The sequence below is a fragment of the Taeniopygia guttata genome, chromosome 2, assembly GCF_048771995.1.
Source record: "Taeniopygia guttata chromosome 2, bTaeGut7.mat, whole genome shotgun sequence".
Classification (NCBI taxonomy): Eukaryota; Metazoa; Chordata; class Aves; order Passeriformes; family Estrildidae; genus Taeniopygia; species Taeniopygia guttata.
Genome location: NC_133026.1, coordinates 51,334,257 through 51,355,627, shown reverse-complemented (window position 1 = coordinate 51,355,627; position 21,371 = coordinate 51,334,257). Strand labels below are relative to the sequence as shown.

General features: G+C 38.4%; 1 protein-coding gene across 6 annotated transcripts in view; it reads right to left on the bottom strand.

Moving 5' to 3' along the window:
* TPK1 (thiamin pyrophosphokinase 1) overlaps positions 1 to 21,371 on the bottom strand; it is a 292,817-nt gene that overhangs the window by 85,736 nt on the left and 185,710 nt on the right. For all 6 annotated transcript variants that reach the window (XR_012054636.1, XM_032746808.3, XM_030265289.4 and 3 more), the window contains one exon: positions 14,627 to 14,773. Coding sequence is in view for 5 of the 6 variants with exons in the window: in XM_032746808.3 (XP_032602699.3) it covers positions 14,627 to 14,773 (147 nt within the window). In the remaining variant the exon portion in view is untranslated. The remainder of the gene's footprint in view (positions 1 to 14,626; positions 14,774 to 21,371) is intronic.

The following is a 21,371-nucleotide window of genomic DNA, read 5'->3' as shown; positions in this document are numbered from 1 at the left end:
TACACAGCCACAGTAACCGGATTTTAGGTGTACAGGCTGAAGAAAAGGTTCATGGTAGGACAGTTCAGTACAGTATAACACCGTAGAGGCCACTATCAAGCACATATAAATACTAAGCTGATTTTCAGATTTAGTCCAAGATGACTACAAAGGAGGAGTTACCAAAACAATCAGCTTCAGGTAAGCTCTTGCTGACTCAACATTGGATTTTTATCCCTTAGATAGGAAGAAAAAAAAAGTCCAATTAAAAACAGTGATGTTAAAATCATCTGCATTTCCAGAGTTCCATGGAGAAACACTGCCAGACTTCAAGGAGAGACGATCTTGTTCTCACTACCCCAGCTGAAAGTGAAGTTTGCATGGGAGTAACCAGATGCAGGCATTTGGCAGGCATGGCCTTCCAGGAGGAGACACCAGCAGGGTGTCAGCTGCACTGAACTGCAGGGGTTGACTCAGGCTGTTTCAGAAACATGAGCTCCTACTGTCTTTCAAGATGAGACATTTGAACATCATCATGCATGGGTTTCCAAGGGCTACAGAAATGATTGCATTCACTTCATTATCTGAAGGCTATGCCTTGGGCAGGGACACCTTTCACTAGACCAGGCTGCTCAAAGCCCCATCCAGCCTGGCCTTGAACACTTCCAGGAACGGGGCACTACAGCTTCTCTGCCTTTTAACAGATTGCAGTAAAAAAGTAAAACTGCTTCACTTTCTCAGATGATTTGGAATGAAAAAGAAGGTTTAGTATTTTATCTCGTTAAGAGTTTTTGAGGACTATGTTTGACAGTTCAGTGGGCTTCAATACTAGAAATAATAAATAAAAATTCCTACACTACAGCTAGAAAACTTTTTTCTTAAACAACAGCTTCATAATACCTCTCCCCTAAGGAGACACAGCATACATTTAGTACAATAATCTGGAACCAGGTTTAAGTACAAAAGAGAATTTAAAAACAAGAGAAATGTTCATGAAGGGCATTACTATTGATAAACAGGAAATTAGATGTTGCCCTGATATTTCTGCAATTTCACTGTGTGCTTGTGAACAGGAAAGGAGACCCAGAAGTTAGACAGATGAAAGACCAAGAAATGACACAGGTATTACTAATTCAGTTATATCATTAGGCTTACAGAAAATTGAAAAAATATGTGTAATAGGGATGATGAGCTACTCCCTTTATCTGCACAAGTTCTGAAGTGCATCTCTTTTGTGGCATATACCATCTGGCACATCAGAATGGCTGGATTTGTTTATGATAACTGAGGCTGCTGCTCAAGAGTAGTTCTGCCTCTGGCCATCCATCTCACTCAACAGGAATATACCAGAGTCTCCACATTCCTCAAGGATTTCAAGAACCATTAAGCATGGGTGGGTTAAGGCTGCATGTGGTAGCTTATACACTTACAACATATGGAAATAACTCCCACAAAATCCTGAATGGACAGGAGTGTCTAGAACTTTATGCACAGATGTACTGGCCCCTCAGAGACCTACTGAGTCCTCTCTTGGTGCTCTTCTAAGTGCCTTAAAGCTTCAGTCAATACCCAGGGTAGAGTTAATATCTTATCAGCTTTATTCTCAGTTCCCAGGTTCCTCTAACATTAAGGAGACAGGCAGCTCTTCCTCAAAAAAATCACTAAGCTTGCAGTTAATGAGACTGTCTGCCTGTGGCATCATTGCCTCAAAAGACTAATTCCAGATCTTCAGCTGCTCTTGCTTCACCCTGAAGTGTGTCCTCCAGTTGAGGAAAAACTGCTGGTGGTTAACAATAGAAGAAAAAATATACCTTTTTTTATTTTCTTTTTTTTTACCAGAGACTCTTTCTCTTTTCCCTGCCCTAAAATAAAAGTGATAACTGAGAAAGAAGTGAACCATGTACCCCCATTATTGAGAGACATACATACTGCAATGCAGCTTTTAAATGCTTGAATCTAAAAACCTTTAAGGTATGAGGTAGAAAGACCTCAGTCATAACACAGGGGTACATTTCATTGCCAACATTGTGGATTGTAGAAGAGAATTCTGCAGGCTAATTATTCTTCAATCTGATAATTTGTTCTTTCACCAGAATAAAAGGATTCCCTTCTGGGTGGAGGTCCTTCTTTTCCCTCAGGTACCTGACATTGCTGAAATTGAAGGCCATAATTCAATTAACAAAGGATGGGAACTCTTAATGAAAATTAACCACTCAGAAACAGATGTTGATGAGACAGAAATGTCGATACTCCCCATGAAGCACCACTGGCTGTCATGTGGATGGGAAAATGCAGAGACATCTGAACTTGGAATTACATACCAGATGTGATAACTATACTTACATCTGCAGACCACTGTTCAAAGAAGTGCTTAAGCACAGATTAGATTACATTAATCTGCTTTGCCATATGCTTACATTTATTCTGTATGGGTAACATCACAGGCCAAAGGTATACGATTTCACAGTAGTGCATTCTCCCTTACTGCTAAACCACCTTTGGATATCTGATTTTTTATGGCATATATGACAGCAATGCCTAGATTTCAGAATTTCAAAATCTCAGAATTTTTACGGTTGAAAAGGACCTCTGGGGATCGTCTAGTCCAATGCCCCTGCAAAGGCCGGGTCACCTACAGCAGGTTACACTGGAAGGGTTTTAAATGCCTTCACAGAAGGAAACTCCACGACCTTCCTGAGCAGCCTGTCCAGTGCTCTGCCACCCTCAATGTAAAGAAGTTCTTCCTCATGTTGAGGTGTTATTTCTTGTGTTTTAGTTTATGGCCATTGCTCCTCATCCTGTCACTGGGCATCACTGAAAAAAGTCTGGCACCATCCTACTGGCCTCTGCCTTTGAGATATTTATAGGCACTAACAAGATAATTTCTCACTCTTTCCTCTAAACAAGCCCATCTCCCACAGCATAAGAGAGATGCTTCAGACCCCAGATCATCTTTGTGGCCTCCACTGGACACTCAGTAACAACTTGTCTGGATACAGCACTACAGACGCGGCCACACCAGGGCTGAATAAGAGGGCAGGATGACCTCCCCTGACCTACTGTCCACATTCTTCCCAATGCACTCCAGGATACCATTGCCCTTCCTGGCCACAAGGGCACTGCTGGCTCATGCACAGTTTCTTACCCACCAAGACTCCCAGGCCCTTCTCTGCAGGACTGCTCTCTAGGAGGCCAGCCTCCAACCTGTGCTGATACTTGGGGTTATTCCTCCCCAGGTTCAGGAGCCTGCACTTGCCCTTGTTGAACCTCATTAGTTTTCTGTCCACCCAATGCTTCAGCCTATCAGGATCCCACTGAGTAGCAGGCCAGACGTCAGGTGTATCAGCCACTGTTCCTCAGTTTCACATCACCAGCAAACTTGTCGAGGGTAGATTCTATCCCTTCATCCAAGTCACTGATAAACAAGTTCAGTAAGGCTAGACTCAGCATATTCCTGACTGCAGGCCTCCAGCTGACCACAACCCTCTGAGCTCTGACACTCAGGCAGTTCTTGGTCCACCCCACTGTCCATCTATCTAACCCACACTTCCTACAATTACCTGTGATGGTGGTAGAGGAGATAGTGTATTTTCAGCTATAGTAAATAAAAGGCAAAAGGAAGCTACATCTGTAAAAAAGACTCCACGGCCAAAGCTGGAACTCATGCTCATTGTTTCCAAACCAGCACTGCTGAAAAGCTGATCACACACCAGTATGGCTCATGTGACTCAAGGTTCAAATGGATTAATGTCACTTTCAGGCTTCATGTTTAAAAAGCAGCAAATGAAGGACAGTTTGAAACACAATACCTCCATATTAACGACTTCGGAAAGGTTTCTGTTTGCTTTTGGTGAGAATAGAGTTGAGGATTTAAAATCAACATAATGAGCTCTGATTCTGCCCCCCTCTTCCACCGTTCTTCCTTTTAAAAAACTGTTGTGGAATCTCACCAGAAGAATGATTAGGGACTTTTCCTTCTAATTCCATAGAGTCATAGAATCCCATGGGCAGGGACGCCATTAACTTCACCAAGTTTCTCAGGGCCCTGTCCAGCTTGGCCTGGAACACTTCCAGGAATGGGGCATCCACAACTTCTCTGAGAAACCTGTTCCAGTATCTCATCACCCTTGTGACAAAGAATTTCCTTCTAATAGGAAAGAAAGGAATTTCCTTTCCTCTCAGCTTAAAACCACTGCATCTTATCCTTTCATTATTTACCCATGTAAAAAGTCCCTCTCTCTCCTTTTATAAGCCCCTGTAAAATATTGGAAGGGTGCTCCAAGGTTTTCCTGAAACCTTCTGCTCTCCAGGCTGAATGACTGCACTCTCTCAGCCTGCAGAAGAGGTGCTCCAGCCCTCTAAGCAGCTTTGTGGCCTCCTCTGGACTCACTCTAGCAGATCCATGTTGGGGACCCCAGAGCTGGATGCAGCACTGCAGGTGGGGTTTCACCAGAGCAGAGCAGAGGGGCAGAATCCCTTCCCTTGTCTTTCTGACCACGCTGCTTTGGAGGCAGCCCAGGACACGTTTGTCTCTCTGGGCCGTGAGTGCACATGGCTGGGTCACGTCCAGCCTCTCATCCAGCAGCACCCCCAGGCCCTTCTTAGCAGGACTGCTCTCAATAATTTATTCTTCCAGTCTCTACTTATGGCTGGGACAGGTACGCTTGGACTTGTTAAACATCATGAAGAAGACCGTTGGCCCATTTCTCAAATGTGTCCAGCTCCCTCTGAATGGCATAATTTCTGATGGAAATTTATCCATCACTGGTTTAAAGGAATTTACTCTTGTTCTAACATTGGGCTTGAGCTTAACCAGTCCTGGTTCATCTCCCTGGCCTTTACTCAGTGCATTCAGAGACAGCAGTCATTTCTCCTTTCAGCATTTTCTTCTGTGAGGTTACATGAGAGACTACATCACTTCCTTTTGTAAGGTAACAAAAACATAAAAAGAGATTGGAGTGGATAGAACCACTATTTCTTGATGTGGCCATAATCTTCTGTATCAGGAGATTCCCAATTCTTCTCAACAGATACTTGTACAATGGTTCTAGCACACCTAGTCACCCTACCTGTGTCTCTGCAAGTGTCCCAGAATCACTTAGGTGGGAGGGAGTCTCAGGAGTGCAGCATTCCCATCAGGTTTTGAACACTGTCAGGGAAGAGATTTGCTGGGCTACCTATTTCCTGTATGTAATTTGCAATTCTCTTCAGAGTAGAAACTTTTCCTTATAGCTATCCTGAATCTTCCATCTCAGTTTAGGGCCACTGTCTGTCATTCCTCTGCTGTGCATTGCATGAATAAGCCTAGCTTCATTCATCTTCTGAAACCCCCTTCGCAGATCCTGGAAGATTCTTTCCAGACTCCTTTTCTTCCTTTTAACAGAAACATATTCACTCCAAATCCCTTGATTCTAGGATTAAGAGTAGGAAGCCTGTGCACTGTGCACTGCCCTGAAGGTCATTGGCCCAAGTGCAGTGCTGGTAAGTATTTTTGACTGGAGTTGTCATGAGAGTGACAGACACATTACAGCCTTAAAAGACAATGAAGAATTCAATCACTGATCCCTGTCTGCTCTTGGGATGTTCTGTTAGTGCAGAGAGAGTCCTGAAGTAATATAATCAGTTGTTACTGATTAACATGAAGAAAATTCAAATTGCCAAGTCAATCACTTCCCATGGCAAAGCTGAATAGTTCTACCTAAATCTTGTTTATCAGTGTAGTACAGCATTTTCCCTAAAACCTCTGATATTACCAAATATTATCATTCTTCTGCCCTGACCCTTTTTTAATGTTAAGAGTAAATGTTGAAAATCCGTACAGTTGACACCACTGCTCTGGCAGATGCAGAATTAACAGTGATACTCTGAGGGATTGCATAAACCTAAGCCATTTCACAAAGGGATTGAATTGAAGAGATAACACATTTTCAAATATAACTGAGGCCAGAATACAGATCCTCACCTATGAAAATTTAACTATTACCAGTAATCAGATGTGAACAGAAAAGACCATTATTGAATTTACCTCTAAAGGATTCTACAAACCCTTCAGGTCAACAATTAAGTGTTCAGCATTTTTTTTTTTTTTATTTTGTAGTAACAAATAATTTATCACCTACTATCACTTGAATTTTGACTGTTATTTACATTCAGGATAGGAACAATAATATTGATTTTCCCTGCTATATTTTTGATTGTATGAAATAAAATATCTTCCATTAATTTTCTTTCCAGATAAGGTTCTGTCACAGATTACAGACCTCTGATACTTGTTAGTTTCCCTGCAGAACTTCCTGTAACTCAGGCAGGGAGTGAAAAAATTGCATGCCCCTAAGCTATCATTGAAATGCACTTAATACTCAGAGGAAAGTTGCTACTGCAAAACTCTGGTGAAACCCACCTCAAGCAAGGCAGTAAGGTGCCTTTAGAAAAACACTGTCACTTAGTGAGTAGAACAGAATCCCAGGATTTGAGAAATTTGGGCTAGCACAATAAAGCTGAACAAAGAGTTACAGCACACCAATGATTTCAGGGTGATGCAAAGGCACACTGCAGCAGGTATCACCCCAGCAGATTCCAGTACTACATATGAGGCCGCTTTGGTTATTGGTACAATGAAATAAAGATGAAACATTGTGAGATCCAAGAGGAAAATGATTCCATGATTCCATGAATAGATGAAGCCAGAATGACTGGGCATTGATGAATTAATGCTTCATAGCACACAACTGTGACTGCTGGGAGGAGACAAATCCTGGGAAAAATCTTCAGGGTAGCAGTGGCTGCTTAAGTTAAAGATAGAACAGTCTAGACAAAAAAAACCCCTAAAAAATTAAGATAAGATGATGTGCTGAGAAAAGACAGTTGGTAGGGTTCATGGAAAATCCAGAGGGAAAAGAAAGGGAAAGTGGAAGAAACAAGATTAGATAAAGAAAGCAAGATCTTACATTACGATGACTACTTAGTAAGGTGGATGACATCTGATAAGGTAAGGCACAGAAAGTGTTAAAAATTATTCCTCTGAGTCCTCTTACTTCTACATGTCTAATGGTTGACCTTGAAATTCAAAATATTGCATTACTCCTCCCAGGTGTTAGATGATAGACAAATAATTTAAATCATAATCATAAAAATACTACAAAATCAATCTGCAAAGTACCAGTCTATGACACCTTCATACAGACATTTGCATAATGTTATTTTTTAAAGTATAAAAATATGGTGCCTTTTAAAAATAGAAAGCTTATTGAAATATGTAAAAAATATTTAAACCTTTTGGTAAAATTTGGAATCCATATTAACAGTATTTTAAAGTGCTTTTGCCTTTTTTTTTTTTTTTTCCTTTTGGCCAAAAAATCTATTCACAAAAAGATTAGAAATTCTTTAGCTTGCTAAAAACTCCCAATATAGGAGTAAAGTCCTACCTGAGAAAAAACTTAAATAAAATTGGAAAGAATACACACACACATTATCCAGCTTTGTTCCATTCCGTTACAGAATAAAGATAAATAAAATACTGCTGTGGTCTTCCTCAGCTTACCAGTATTGTAAAAACAGAATAAAGTTTTACCAGCTTCCTATTGATCCCAGCTTATATATCAGCTCCTACCAATAAGCAAATGTCAAAGACAAACAATTAGTATTTTGCTGCTGACCATTTAATGGAAAGCAGAAGAATTGTTTTATAGTACACAAAATTATTAATACTATATTGAACACAAAAGCCCAAGGTATGAGGCCACTGCAAAAACAAGTTGTTAAGGAAGGGGATGAAAAGATGGATTAAAATTTTGAAGGAAAGAAAAGTCATTGACAAGTTTTGGGGAAAGAAACCTTTAACCTTTAAACCTTTGTTAAACCTTTAGCTTTAACAAAGCTAAGATAATCAGCTTTGTAGCAAAAAACTTCTTGTGGTTTCCATGAAGCAACAAAATAGATATTATCATATTGACAAGATCATATCACAGCAGCTAGGGGCAAAAACAGAGAGCAGGAATCTCATTGGAAGAGTTTTATTTAGGGCCAAGGTTCTCCTTGATGATCATTCATCAGCAGCCGCAGTAACTAATTAAAAATCTGAACAAATATTGAAAAAAGTTGCAAGCAGAACTGTTGACGCTTACCAAGTGCAAACTATTGATTGAGAATCACATTGGATGACTTCAGAATTTAGAAATACCTAAGTAATCCAATTAGACTCCTTACATCATCTTCTCTTGCAGACACCATTAAGATGTGAATTTAAAAACAGCTGTGTGATTATCATATCCTGCTACAGAGTATGACTTCTTTCTTAACAATTACGAACAGACGTAAATTTCATTTAATAAAGGTTATTCTTTTCCACTTGGTAATGATGCTTTGGTACTTTCCTCTGTGAAAGATAGGTACTTTATTAAACTGGTTACCTGCAAGCTAACAAATTGATTTATGAATTTTTTGTTGTCAGTTTGTCTTCCTTATAAAGAAGAAATCCATAATAATAAGATGTCATCCATAAAGTTGATGCAGGTTGCACTTTTAGCTGATGCTAAATAAACTGTTTAAAAGGATTTGACTATTTCAAAAGCTAATTATTATTTCTAAGGTTCTATATAATCTTTGTATATTTCATACTACACATCAGCTGATGTTGGAATAACACACAGTTACAAAGAATACAGGTCTTAAGAGAAAATCCACCCAGAAATTTCCTTGTGTAACAATGAAAAGCAAGGTAGCAAGTAGATATTTTCCAGGTCAAAATGTTATTGACAAATATGAATTAATTTTGGATCACTGATATTCTTAAAAGAGAGAAATCCAGTGCAAAACCATGAACCAACACCAGGAAGCAAGACCACTTAATAGCCATCAATTATCATGAAATAAGCCTAAGTGCTTCAGACCTGTAGCCTTTTGTAGGTCACATTTACACAGGACCACTACATTACCACAAGACAATAATTAATTGGTCCAGCTGGATTTTCCCAGGAAAAATAAAAAACCAGACTAGTTTAAGTCTTATTTTAAGAACAGAAGTTGAGCTGTAACCAAATCCTCAAAGTTTCTTACCAAAGAAGGAGACTAAGGCAGCTAAACTACCAATAAAGCAATTTTGTGGGTTTTTTTTTGTTTTTTTTTTTTTTTTTTTTTCCCTCCTGAGAAACCATTTAAATGTAACACTAAACATCTGGAAGCACAAAATCCATTTTTGCAAGGCTTTCTGTGAAGGACTCAGGCTCCCAGAGAAAAGTTGGATTAAGACTTTTCCTCAGCTAACAGTTTTTATATCACAGTGTCTCTGTCCACCTGAATGGCAGGCTTTCTCATTGAAAAAGTCACAAGAAGAGGTATTTATCAAAGAATAAGAAGTTGTATATTTGTGAATTCCACAAGGAGCTTGAGGCACAGAGACTGACTGCTTTGTCGAGTAGATTGAGTTCCAATAGTGCTCTTTGAGAGAAGATATCAAACCGGAGAGAGAGCCTTTCAGGACAATAAACACTCTAAGTACTAAATGCATGTTTAAATATTAGATACATGTTTAAATGGCTTCCTTTAAAATTGCAATATTTTTGAAACTGAATTTACCCATCAAAAATACATATCTAGGAAAAGGACACATTAAATTTCCAATCCCAAAGTTATCCCCCACAGGAGGCACATTCATTAAGGATTTTCTCCAATGTGTGCAAGCCAGATCTGCTTCTTACACACATGAGGCGGTACAGAACTGATTGGGTAAATCATTCTTGACGTTCTTGCAAATTTCAAGATCTTACTGCCAGAGAAAACTCACAAGCTGAAGGTACATACCCTAAACTTCCCATTAAACTTTACAAGCATGGACACAAACCAAATCAAATAATATTAGCACAGAGAATTGTAGCAACAAAGCCCAGCAGTTTCCAGTCTTTGTACATTCTCTGACATCTGCTGCAGTGTCTCCATCTAGGAGCACGTCTTCGTGCCAAGTCACTCTGTCTGCACCTGTAAATCGGTTCAGGTGACAGCTCTGGAACTCAAGCCAGCCAGCACAGCAGTGCTCACGTGCATGTGGCTGTTCCCACTTGGCCCCACGATAAGTCAGTCCCTTGCAAACCTTTGGAAAGCAGCTCCTGGCCTTGCTAAACCCGGAGCGTGCCCAGACGCCACCTGCGAGAAGGATGGCTGGCTCCCTCTGAAACTGTGCTCGGGACCATGCTAACTAATTATCTGCACAGCTTCCTGGATGGCAATATTTATGTTAATTAAGGGCCTTGCTAATCCTGTTGTTACTATTACTGTGATACTATGTTCCACCCCAGTGCAGAGCAGAGGATGTAATGGCATTTTGTAAATAACCAAACGAGCCTCACAGCACCCATTCAGAGAAGGACATGGTTTTTATCTCATTTACAATCTAGGAGACTGTGGGATCAAAAGACAATGTACTTCTCTTCAAGGAAATTATGGTAAAGAGCCAAGAAAAAGGGATAGAATTCTCGATTCTTATTGCTCACATTTAGCTCCTGGGCCACTACTATGATGTTAAATTATTAATAATTTCTCACAGGGAAGGCAGGCATGCACTCACAAGAGAAGCTGAGTGCAAGAAAAAGGGTTATCAAAGTATTCACACACTCTTTCAAAAGAGTTAGTTAACTGACAAAAATATGCTGCTGTAATGCATTTTCATGTGCAGGCAGCAATTCTCCTCTACATCCTAGGGCTGGAATCCTGTGTGGGGAAAACTGAACTGCTCAGTATATGTAAAAGACAGGCCTCATTAACTCTTGGACATCTTCTCATTTCTTGGTCATAAATCCTATTACCTTGTATTACAAACTGCCATAAAACTCACAGATAAAAGATAATTTATGCTCAGTGTACAGAAGCTAATGTTTCTGTACTCCTGAGAAGCACACAACCAGAAAATGAGAAAGTATGTATGTGAAACCTTAAGCCATTCATATTGAGCATGGCTAGCATGATAAACATGACTCTAAGGGAATTATGCTCTTCAGCCAGGGTATAGTCTAATGGTAATTGATATTACCAAATTTCTAACATAAAATGTATGAACTCTTGCATAAAATATCCTGCTTATAAAGACTCATTACTCCTTATTAAAAATTCAAGTTTTCCTCCCTCCTTCACTACAGATGAAATATGACATGTATTTAGTACACAGGTACATTTTTTTCTTTTTTTTCAAACTCCAATCATCAGATAAAAAAATGCTTCATAACAAGCATCACATCCTGGAATTCTTGCAAAGTTTCCCTATTTCTGACTCCTATCCTAATTAGTGTTGCATGGCATACAAAAAAGTAACAGCCCTTGGAGTTGGCAGAATCAAAGGCAGCTCAATCTTTTATTTGCTTTTTCTCTGAAGCAATTTAAATTCCTCAGACTTCGGCACCGATTTTAACTGTATTGGTTATCTGTTCAAAGGAATATTTTGCTTTAGTGAAGACTGAGCAAATGTGCTCAATTAGGCTGCTTGTCATATGTTTTCCTTTCCCATTCAGACAAAAGAAAATCTTTCACTGTCAATTTATAAATTCTGTAGCTACAAACTATGCTCTCATTGTGTGGGCCCTTCCATAGGTGCAACTCATTTCATGCCTGCTTTCTTCAATATTTTTTTAGTGGTTTGACATATATTGGAATTAATTTATCTAAATTTACATACTTACAGTCTATATTTCAGCCTCCCACCCAGTTTCTCCATAGAGATCATGGAGACAGGTATTTATGGTATGCAATTATTCCCATCTTTTTTCTCATTTCCTTGCAGGAGCTCATCCTTAAAGGTCAGAAATAAACATAAGAGTTTACTTCCTTCTAGTTTTTTTTGCTTTCATGCTAAAACATTTTTATCTATATATTTCAAAAACTTGCACTGTCTATCTATTTCCCAAGAAATGCCTCAATACTCAAAGTTCTCATTACTCTTACATTCAGTACTTGGATAATGCTAATGACTGATGAAAAAAGGCTTTGTTTACCTGATCCACTTTGCCTGGTAGTCTGCACTGGATCCCAGATCAGGCATTGTCCTTGCTGTCTTCCTCTTCCAACCCTGAAAACTTTTAGTAAGTTTTTTGCAACACTGTGGATCCTTTACAAGTGTGTTAAATATTGATGTATTTCTTCTACCATAACCTCCTACACCAACATTGTAACAATGTGAAATCTATCTCCTTCAAACAATTAATAGATTTTTGGTGGCCTTAGATATCTACTCACACTATCCTCCTCCTAGTTTCTGCAGTGGTAACTATAAATTCAGCAGCTTGACTTGATATGCCCCTGGTTATCCTTCCCAGGGCTCCTAAGGAATTACCAGTCTATGTGCTGTATCCAAATACTTTAAATTCTGCCTAGGTACACACAACATAGAACCACTCTCCTGCTACACTGAATCAAAGGCTAACATTATTTGCAAACAAAACCGTAATTATGTTTTGCTCATATATTTTATCCAATAAAGATCAGATTCTTCTTCCCAAGAGAGAAAGTTTCTCTTCCACATTTATAGAAACGTTTCCGTTCTACATTTGTAGAAAAAACAACATGCTCTCAACTTTGTGATTTGCATCAGCATTTGAATCTCAAAACCTTGCTTCATTTATTGCACAGTTTCCAGACTTGCATTTTGAACAGTCAGTGGGTCTCCCACTGTGTTAAACTCCCTCCTACCTTGATTTTAAATTACAAAGGGAAGAGAGGGAAAAGAGAGAATGTCATGATTGTGGCTGTTTGGAAGATAAAAATATCAAGCAGAACTCCATTAAAAAAAACAAAAAACAAAAAACAAAAACCAACCAACCAAAAAAAAAAAACCAAACTCCAAACCTCACCCCGCCTGCAAAGTAAAAAAAAACCAAAACAAAAAACAAAAAAAAAAAAACCCAAAACAAAAAAAAAAAGAGAAGAGAGTACTTCCAAGCTTAGGACCCTAAACTTAGTAGTTTATAAACTACTCACTCTTGAAACCAAAAAAAAAAAATGCAGGATTAATGTTATTATCTGCTATTACCCACAACAGTTGACTGAAGATGCCAACAGTGACAAGCTTAAACCAACAATGAAAAGCAATTTTTTGTCAAAGTTAGCACTAAGGTTGTTTAAATGGCCTGCTCTTATATCTGTCCCTTATTTCTGTATGCTAGAAACAGCCTGAAGTTTCCTGTGGAACTTGGTACATCAAAAAAAAAAAAAAATTAAAAGCTTTTTGTATGGCATTATTAAAAATAGAACAAAGAACTTTCCAGAAAAAAAAAAACAATTAGCAACCTCCCATTTCTATTTTAAATGCACAGATCATGTTGGTTTTTTTCAAGTTGTAATGGCTTTAATTATTCATTAATTTTCAAATTGTAAAGACTCATGAAAGCAACCTTAGGCATTGCATTTTAAAGCCACTTATGGAAAAGATGAATGAAAATAATTATAAATCTTTCCAGTCTTAGCAAGAGTTTTGTATGTTAAACTGGAAATTGTCCACTTTATTTCAGCTCTTCATCATGTTCTTAAAAATACCCTAAAGGAAATTTACAGTTGTCAGTGAAGTACTGCACTCACAAATCAATTACAAGCAAGTTACTTCTGACTTTTAGATTTTTACCACAGTTTTCCTTTATTTCTCTTTTCCCTCACTCTGCTGCCTCCATCTGTTTAGCTGTGCAACTAATCATCAGAGTAATTCCTCATCATAGTGGCAAAAGAGCTCCTGTGCCTACTACCTTTCTTGCAGACACAGTGCTTCAAATTGTTTATAGAGCACCTGCCTCTGTGGCTTTAAATCTATACTCTCATAGAACTTCATTAGGGCTTTTCTCAAATTACACTGAAGCACATCTGGTGCAAGGTTGTGTCAAATTTATCTGTGAATGTTATTTATTTTAATAGAATAAGCTTTCCAAGAGAAACTGGGAAAGTTAGGTAAGCTTTTAGAAATCTTGCCAAGGGGAAAACATATTTTCAAAAAAAAAAATTAATTCATGTTAAAGAACAGTGTTTGATGTTTAGATTCACCTTTAATTTAAATCTCAGAAGCAGAAGATCAGCAAGATATTTTGTAAATGTTGTTTTATGAATCAATAAATGCAATAACAGATCTGAAAAAGCACAGAAATAACACATCTTAAATAAATTCCCTTATTGATGCCAGATGGATTCCCATCATAATGAACTGCACCATTCAGACTGCATAGGAGCTCTGCCTGATGTGTATGTCAGGTACTCCCTCACAACATCCTCTCACATCATTTCTTTGTTCATCTTATGGAAAACATCCATATTGCTCCTTAACATGCAAAAGGGGTGTGTGCTAAATTTAGACATACTGGAATCAAATTTAAAAGGTTAACTTTATTTTTTTTTCCAATTTATAATCAATAGTCTATATTTACCCAATCCAGTTTTCATACTTTCTGGTTTTCTTGTTTCTCCCCTTTTAAACAAATGTATCATGAACAAATTAAATGTAATCTTTTCCAGAGGAGGAATTCAGAGTGCATCATTTGCTGTCCACTTGCCTGCAATGTATTTTATATTTCAGCTCTGACCCTACAGAACACAACTGATAAAGTGAGCATTTAATGGTATAAGACCTACAGTGTCAGGGTGGGTGGAAAGTCAGTTTTAGTACAAAGTAACTTCTCACAACACTTACAGGTTGAAGCAGGTAAATCAGTGAGCACTCCTGGATAATTATCACGGGAGAAGGAGTGATATTTGTTGCAAGAAAAAGTGTTTCCACCGATGCCATTGTTTGGTCAAAGCGTCCTCCAAGTCCACCCAAAGCCACAATCACATCGACCTAAAAGACAGAACAAAAAGACTCACCAAGAAAACTCTCAGGAATGATCTTTGGACCTTAAAATCCACAATAAAATCAGTCAGAGGAAAAAACATAGAAAAAAATACCTACTGACTATAGAAAAACAAATGTCAAATACAGTTATTTACTCCCATTACAGATAAATACCATTATGTGATTTTTCAGCTGAGTATTAAAGCACCATAAATCCATGGCCAACATGTGGAACTTTTTAAAAGGACATAACCATTCTCCCTAACATGCCTATTACTTATAATACTTATTACCTAAAAGACCAGTCTTTGAAGGTACTAACCTGTCTGTCCTGAATATATAGTCTAGGATATATAACTCCACACGAAAGCTCCTTGGGTAAGCGTGGTATATCTGGGCCACAGAATCCCCAGTTCTTTGCATCATTTCATTATTATACTCTCAGTTTACAGAGCAAATAAAGGAAATATCAGGTTAGGCCATAATGTCTCATTCTCATTCCTGCCACATGGCACTTCAATGTATAAGCAACACCACTCAAAGGCTGGCCCTGCTCAAGATTAAAAGTACTACCATATAGAAGGTTCTGCCCCAAGTGACTAGGATATCACCTCCCAGCTGTCAAGGACAGACAGCCACAGGAGCACTCTCCAGTCCCAGTCACACAGAAAACACTGACTGCATGAAATATGCCATGGAGTTGGACTGCTCTGGCTCAATTCTCTCACACAGGTGCTCCAGACTCTGAACACTTTATTTCCTTTAAGCAGAAAAGGAGTATTCAAAAGTCTTGGTTAAGAGCTTTTGGGTCCTTAAATAAAAGGTCACTGAGTGCAAAGTATTATTATTATTACTTCCATAATGTGAATCAGTTATGTTCAGTAATTGTATTTTAAAAAGCTAATACTAAGTCACATCTAGGGCCCAAAGATATTGCAGCTCTGAAGTCTTTAGAAGCTGCTTTGCCAATAGCCATCTGGTTAAGTTTCCAACTTTAGAGATCTTAAGTCTATGGTTTCTGTGATTACATGAAATTTTACTCAACCCAAGAGCCACATAATGATGCCCTGTGTATCTGGAATGATGTATTAATAGTATCAGCTTCTATTTTTATTACCAGGTCTAGGGCTTTATGACTCCGTTGAATATTGTTTTGCATGAAAATTAAGGTCTTGAAGAGATATACCATCTTTCTCACTACCACCTGGAAAATTCTTCAGAGGCCAGAGTGGATCAATATAACACATTACACTAGCAGCAAACCCTGAAACAAAAAAACCCCTATCCTTGTACTGCTGACAGCATGTATTTTCTGTGCAGATTACAGACCACCCAGACCAAATGTACAACCAAGAGAATACCAATGGTAAGAAAACCAATCCTTAAACAGAAGACAAAATAGCAAAAGGTAAAAAGCATGTGTTCCCAGCTGAGCCATAATACCATAATATATTTTCCCTTTTATTGATTCCACTTTAGAAACAAACAGCTTTTGTTTGACTGGTGATGACTGTGAGTTAAAAGGGTGGATTGATTCTCTGAAAATTATACTACTACTAAGACCCACCAACACCCACCAGTTCCCTACCAGACAGCCAGCACTAAAATGCTCCTCTCCTTCCCCAGGAGAGACCATGGAGAAAATCAGACTTACTAACCTGGAACCACACTGAAATTAAAGAGGCTTGACAAAGGATCAGCATCCACATGGATGTTGTTTTTCTTCTAAGCAAGGGGACTGAAGCTCAAATATTAACCTAGATTAATCTTCAAGAAACCAAGCAACTACTGTATAGTTTCTTGGTGTATATATGTCTCACCAAAACTTGTTAGTTTTGGCTTTGATGATTGGTACCAATATAAAAGCTAAGGATGAAGAAAATACAGAATTCCTTTGATTTGGAATTGAAAAGATGCAATAACATTCTAAATGTGTCTTCCTTCCCTCGTAAATCCTTGTTATTCTCACACGTGTGCTTCCCATGAAGTACAGTACCCAGCTCAAATGATGAAGTGCACAGAACTGCAGAGTTGAACAAAAATGTAGCAAACCCCCCACTTCTTATATTTTCAAGCAATACAGAATTAAGCATACTCCTTATTCAGTTGGAACAGTGCAGTCTTGTGGATTGCTTACCAAAAAGGAAGAAAATAAAACCAATATAGCATGGAGTAGGCATCCTGAAAAGGCATTCATAAACCAGAGATATGGGGTTGAGTTGTGTTGGGAGAAGGATAATAAAGATATCTGAAAAAGGAATGTATCTATTATTTAGGGTTTGCATGGATTGTGAAAATGAAAAACACAAGCATGTGGCAGGTATGCAAACAAACCCAGCTGGAGTCGGAGAGGAACAGTCAGAGAGAAAAGCTAAAATTCTGCACTTCTGTGACAGTTTACAGTACCACCTTTCACTGGATAATCTTGGCAGAAGTGACAGGCATCCAGACATTGTAGGACTTTTAGAGCCTTTATTTGAAGGCTTAGGCATTCACACTTTGTTTATTAAAAAAAAAACCCCAAAAGGCTAGGTGCAACCAAAACCTCAAGAACCTTTTCATCCTAAAGCTATCACCTCTGTTAAAAAAAGAAAAACAACCTAAAAAACACAACACAAAAACCACAAACTAAGAAAACAATCAGTTCCTTCCCTGCAATCACTGCTCCTGTCACTCTGCAAGAACTTAAGAAAATTGATGTGCCATGAAGGCATGTACACAACTCTGTGTTATTCTTGAACCTAGAATGACAAAGAACAAAGTGAATACCCAAGGACTGGGACATTTAGATATTCCCACACTACAGAGAAGAAAGGCCATTCATTTTTGCACTATGATTTCCTGCATACAGGCCACAGAATGAATCCAGTTACTGCTAATGAGCCCAGCAGGCAACATTTGACTAACACGCTGTACTTCAATTGAAATGTCCATGTTTCACCTAAATGTCCCATCACCAGTCCCCTTCACAATTTGTTTTCACACTGTGTCATTCATTTCCTGAGAAAAGACATAAAATCATAAATAACTATAGAGAGCAGCTTATATCATTGTAGGCACATATTCTTGGGCTATCTATAACCTGAATTAAATGCACAGTATCCTTAAAGGCTAGCAAGCTTTAACTTAGAAATTGTTGAAGATCTAAGGGTAGGATCCAGTCATCTTTAAAAGATACACCCATATGTTAGTATGTCTTGAGAAAGTTTTAGAAGACACTATCAAAGAGCAGGGTAGTTAAAAAGAGAAGGAAAGCATAGAGTAAGACTTTGTGCTGGCAATTCAGGGATATATTTTTTTGTTCTCCCTCAAACTGTAATTTAGAGGCTGCTGCAACCAAGCGGAGCTGAGGTTCTCACCACATCAGAATGAAGTTGCTCAGGTTCCTGCTTCCACTCTCACAGAGACTACTGAAATGGACAACCTGCTGTAAACTCTTTACAGGCTTGCTAAATTAAACACTGTGAAAGCTGGCCCAGCTGACATTCCCCTTTCTAGTATAAATGGGTTAAATACAAAGAAGATTTTCACTTTATGACCGAGGAACACACATTTAAGGACACAGGAAGCTTGGAACTACCTGGAGTGGGTTAAAAGAGAGCACTACCTAACTTTGCAATGTCAGCAGCACCATGACATATAAAAGTGAAGTCCAATGCTCAAACTGACAGCAAATGATGCCCACTCTTTTCAAAACCATGCTCATTATCTCTGATAAGAAATTCTCTCCCCAGGGAGAGGCCAGACAACTCAAAGGACTTTCTTCGCTATGAGTTCACTTTTAGCCAGACAACATGCTTAAGTCTCAGGGAGATAGGTAGATGAAACAAATTTACTAACAACGACCAGCAGCACTGAAGGAACTGCAAAGAACTCCCCTAAAGGAAAAAAGGAAGGCAAGAGTAATTAAAATCGTGTAAAAGTTCTGGAGTCATGACTAAACCTCCCGCTCCTCTGAGATCATGGAGACCATCCATTGCTAATATCCAAGATACTAGAATGCCAATTACAGTTATATATCTGATTGGAACATAGTGGGTTTTTAGCACCTTCTCACTTCACTGAAATCCTTTCATCTCCACAGCCTTTCTTAATTTTCTAGAATTCATAAGATTATTCCTTTAATTTAATTTTTAAAGGAATAAGACATAGACAACAAAATTATTGTACTAATATGCATAGCATGTTGGAAGTTTATTATATGCTTAAGTATATACATATATATAAGTATCTCATGTTGAAAAGCAAACAGTTAAGTAGTTATGTGAATGGTATTTATTGCTTTATTGGCTTGTCATTTCATCAATTTTGGGCAGTTTACAGGAAAAGCATTTTTTTCTTCATAAGGCAATTTGTCAGTTCAGGATGTGGTTTAAATTATTTTCTGGTCATTGCATCAGCTTCAATACCAAAGACTTTAAAACACACCAAGCACTTCCCTTGGTAACAAATGGGCCAGAGTAGATTTTAAAGCATTTACCTATAGCTGTGCCAGAGCTCCAGTACTGGCCAAATAAGTAATTTTTTATATCGTCCTCAAAATTTCAATGTAAATTTAATGGACTACTAAAATCCCACAATCCAATGTTAAATTTGTAGCAAGATATGGTCCAGTTGAGTTGATTATACTGGCTCCCTAGCTCAGTGTTTTACATAAAAGGTATGACAATCGTTTCTGTAGAAATTAGATGCTGAACCACACAGCAGCATCTGATCTTTGCTCAGGTAGAATCCTCTTTATTTTAGCCAGAATTTTCTTGTTGCTTCAGCCATGTCACTCTTTTGGGAACAAGAGTTCTCAGTCAAAGGCTGCCATCCTGTTTGTGTACCTGAGATGATAACCTTCAATCAGTTTCATCCTCACCTCACTGACTCCACTAATCTATATATTATATTGTTCCAGCTCCCTCACAAAGCATTTCTTCATTTTTATCTTCATTTTCTTACAGTTTTACCTAAGTGTTTTCTCTATTGGTAATGCTTTTTATTTCAAATAAGAGGTTAATTCTCTCTGTTAATGACATAAAAAGTATGCAAAGAGATTGCATTTGCCTGCTTAAAGCAAGAAACATATGATGGTAAGATGGAAATGTGAAAGATAATTTCTAAATACAGAAACATACTTGTTCATCCAACTTGAGTCACTGGAAACATTTTAAACTTGGTTTTATTATTGATTTGTGTTTACATCTCTGCTTGAATAACTATTTCATTTTGAAAAAAATGAAGCCTTGGCTTTGCCCTCTTTTGCAGGTAAATGGAATGTCTGAGAGTATATATAACAAAAACTAGTATAAGTTTCTGTGGAACATGAACTTCATGACTACTGACTTTATTACTTAAAGAAACTGAATTGACAAAATCCTTTTGTACTGCTGGATCCCAAGCAATCTGAATTTGACTTCCTGCTTTTGTCCTGAATATTTGTGTATGACCTTGGTCAAACAATGCTCGCTGTGCCTGTGGTAGAGAAGGGACACCAAAAACTCCTGCTCTGCTACTGCTGGTCAACTGGAGCAAAGCTTTACAATTCTTTCTGTGTGTGAGATCAGGGTCACTGGAATTCTTTATTGCCTAAGATTTTCTGGGTGAAGGGTTTGTCTGTACTCCTGACTGTTACCATGCTGTTCTATGAGATAAAAGCACTAGAAATCCTCAAGCAATTTGTTTACTGATGCTTTGGATCAGTTTTGATCCAGACACATTTATTTTGTGAATGAACAAGGATTCCAAGACTATCAATCACTTGTCTTCTGTAAATTCATAAAATCTTCTCTTCTTTTAAAACAGTAAGAAAAAACATTCATAAGCTAACTGTTCTCTTCCCATAACTGAACTATTGTAATCCAGAATGTGCACTGTGGTATCACCACCATGGAAGTGTGAAATCAATAACTAAACTGTCATATCCCTAAGAAAGGAAGTACTGGGTTTATACTAAGTGCAATGCAAAAGGTCTTTAGAAGATTGTATTAAAATGGTCCAGCAAATATCTTCAGTGATCTAATAGCCACTTGATTCCAGTGCCAAAAGCTGTGTTTGGCACATGATGTGGTTTTAATCATTCTGAATCCTGCCTCCAGGAGTTAAAATAATAAAATAACCACAAACTCTCATCAACAAAAAATTCAAAGAAGGAAAAAAATCTTCAAGAGAATCTATTAATTACGAGCTCTGTATCCCACATTTCTCTTAACTCTGGCTGTCAGTCTTTCCTGTAGTAGCCTTCCCCCCCATCCCTGCAATACATTTCCATGTTGTCACAAGATCAGCAGGGCAACACAAGCACAACCCGATGCTTCTCAGCCAGCAGGGCCCCCAACCCCTGCACTGATGCCTTGTCCTGTGTGGATCCCACACCCCTCAACAAGAGCCAGCCTGCAGCCTGTGCTGCAGGTTAAACCAGTCCTGCAGGGTCAGCAGGTGGGAAGGACACTGCACAGGGAAGAGGCTTTTTGTTGCAGAGTTTCTCCTCAAAGCGTCTATTCTTCCCCTAGTGGATACAGATCATGATCCAAACCAGGGAGCCTTGCCCTGGACTGTGGCTCCTGCTGCAGCCTGCTTGGCACAGTCTTGTACAGGAAGGTCCCTGGCTAGTCAGAAC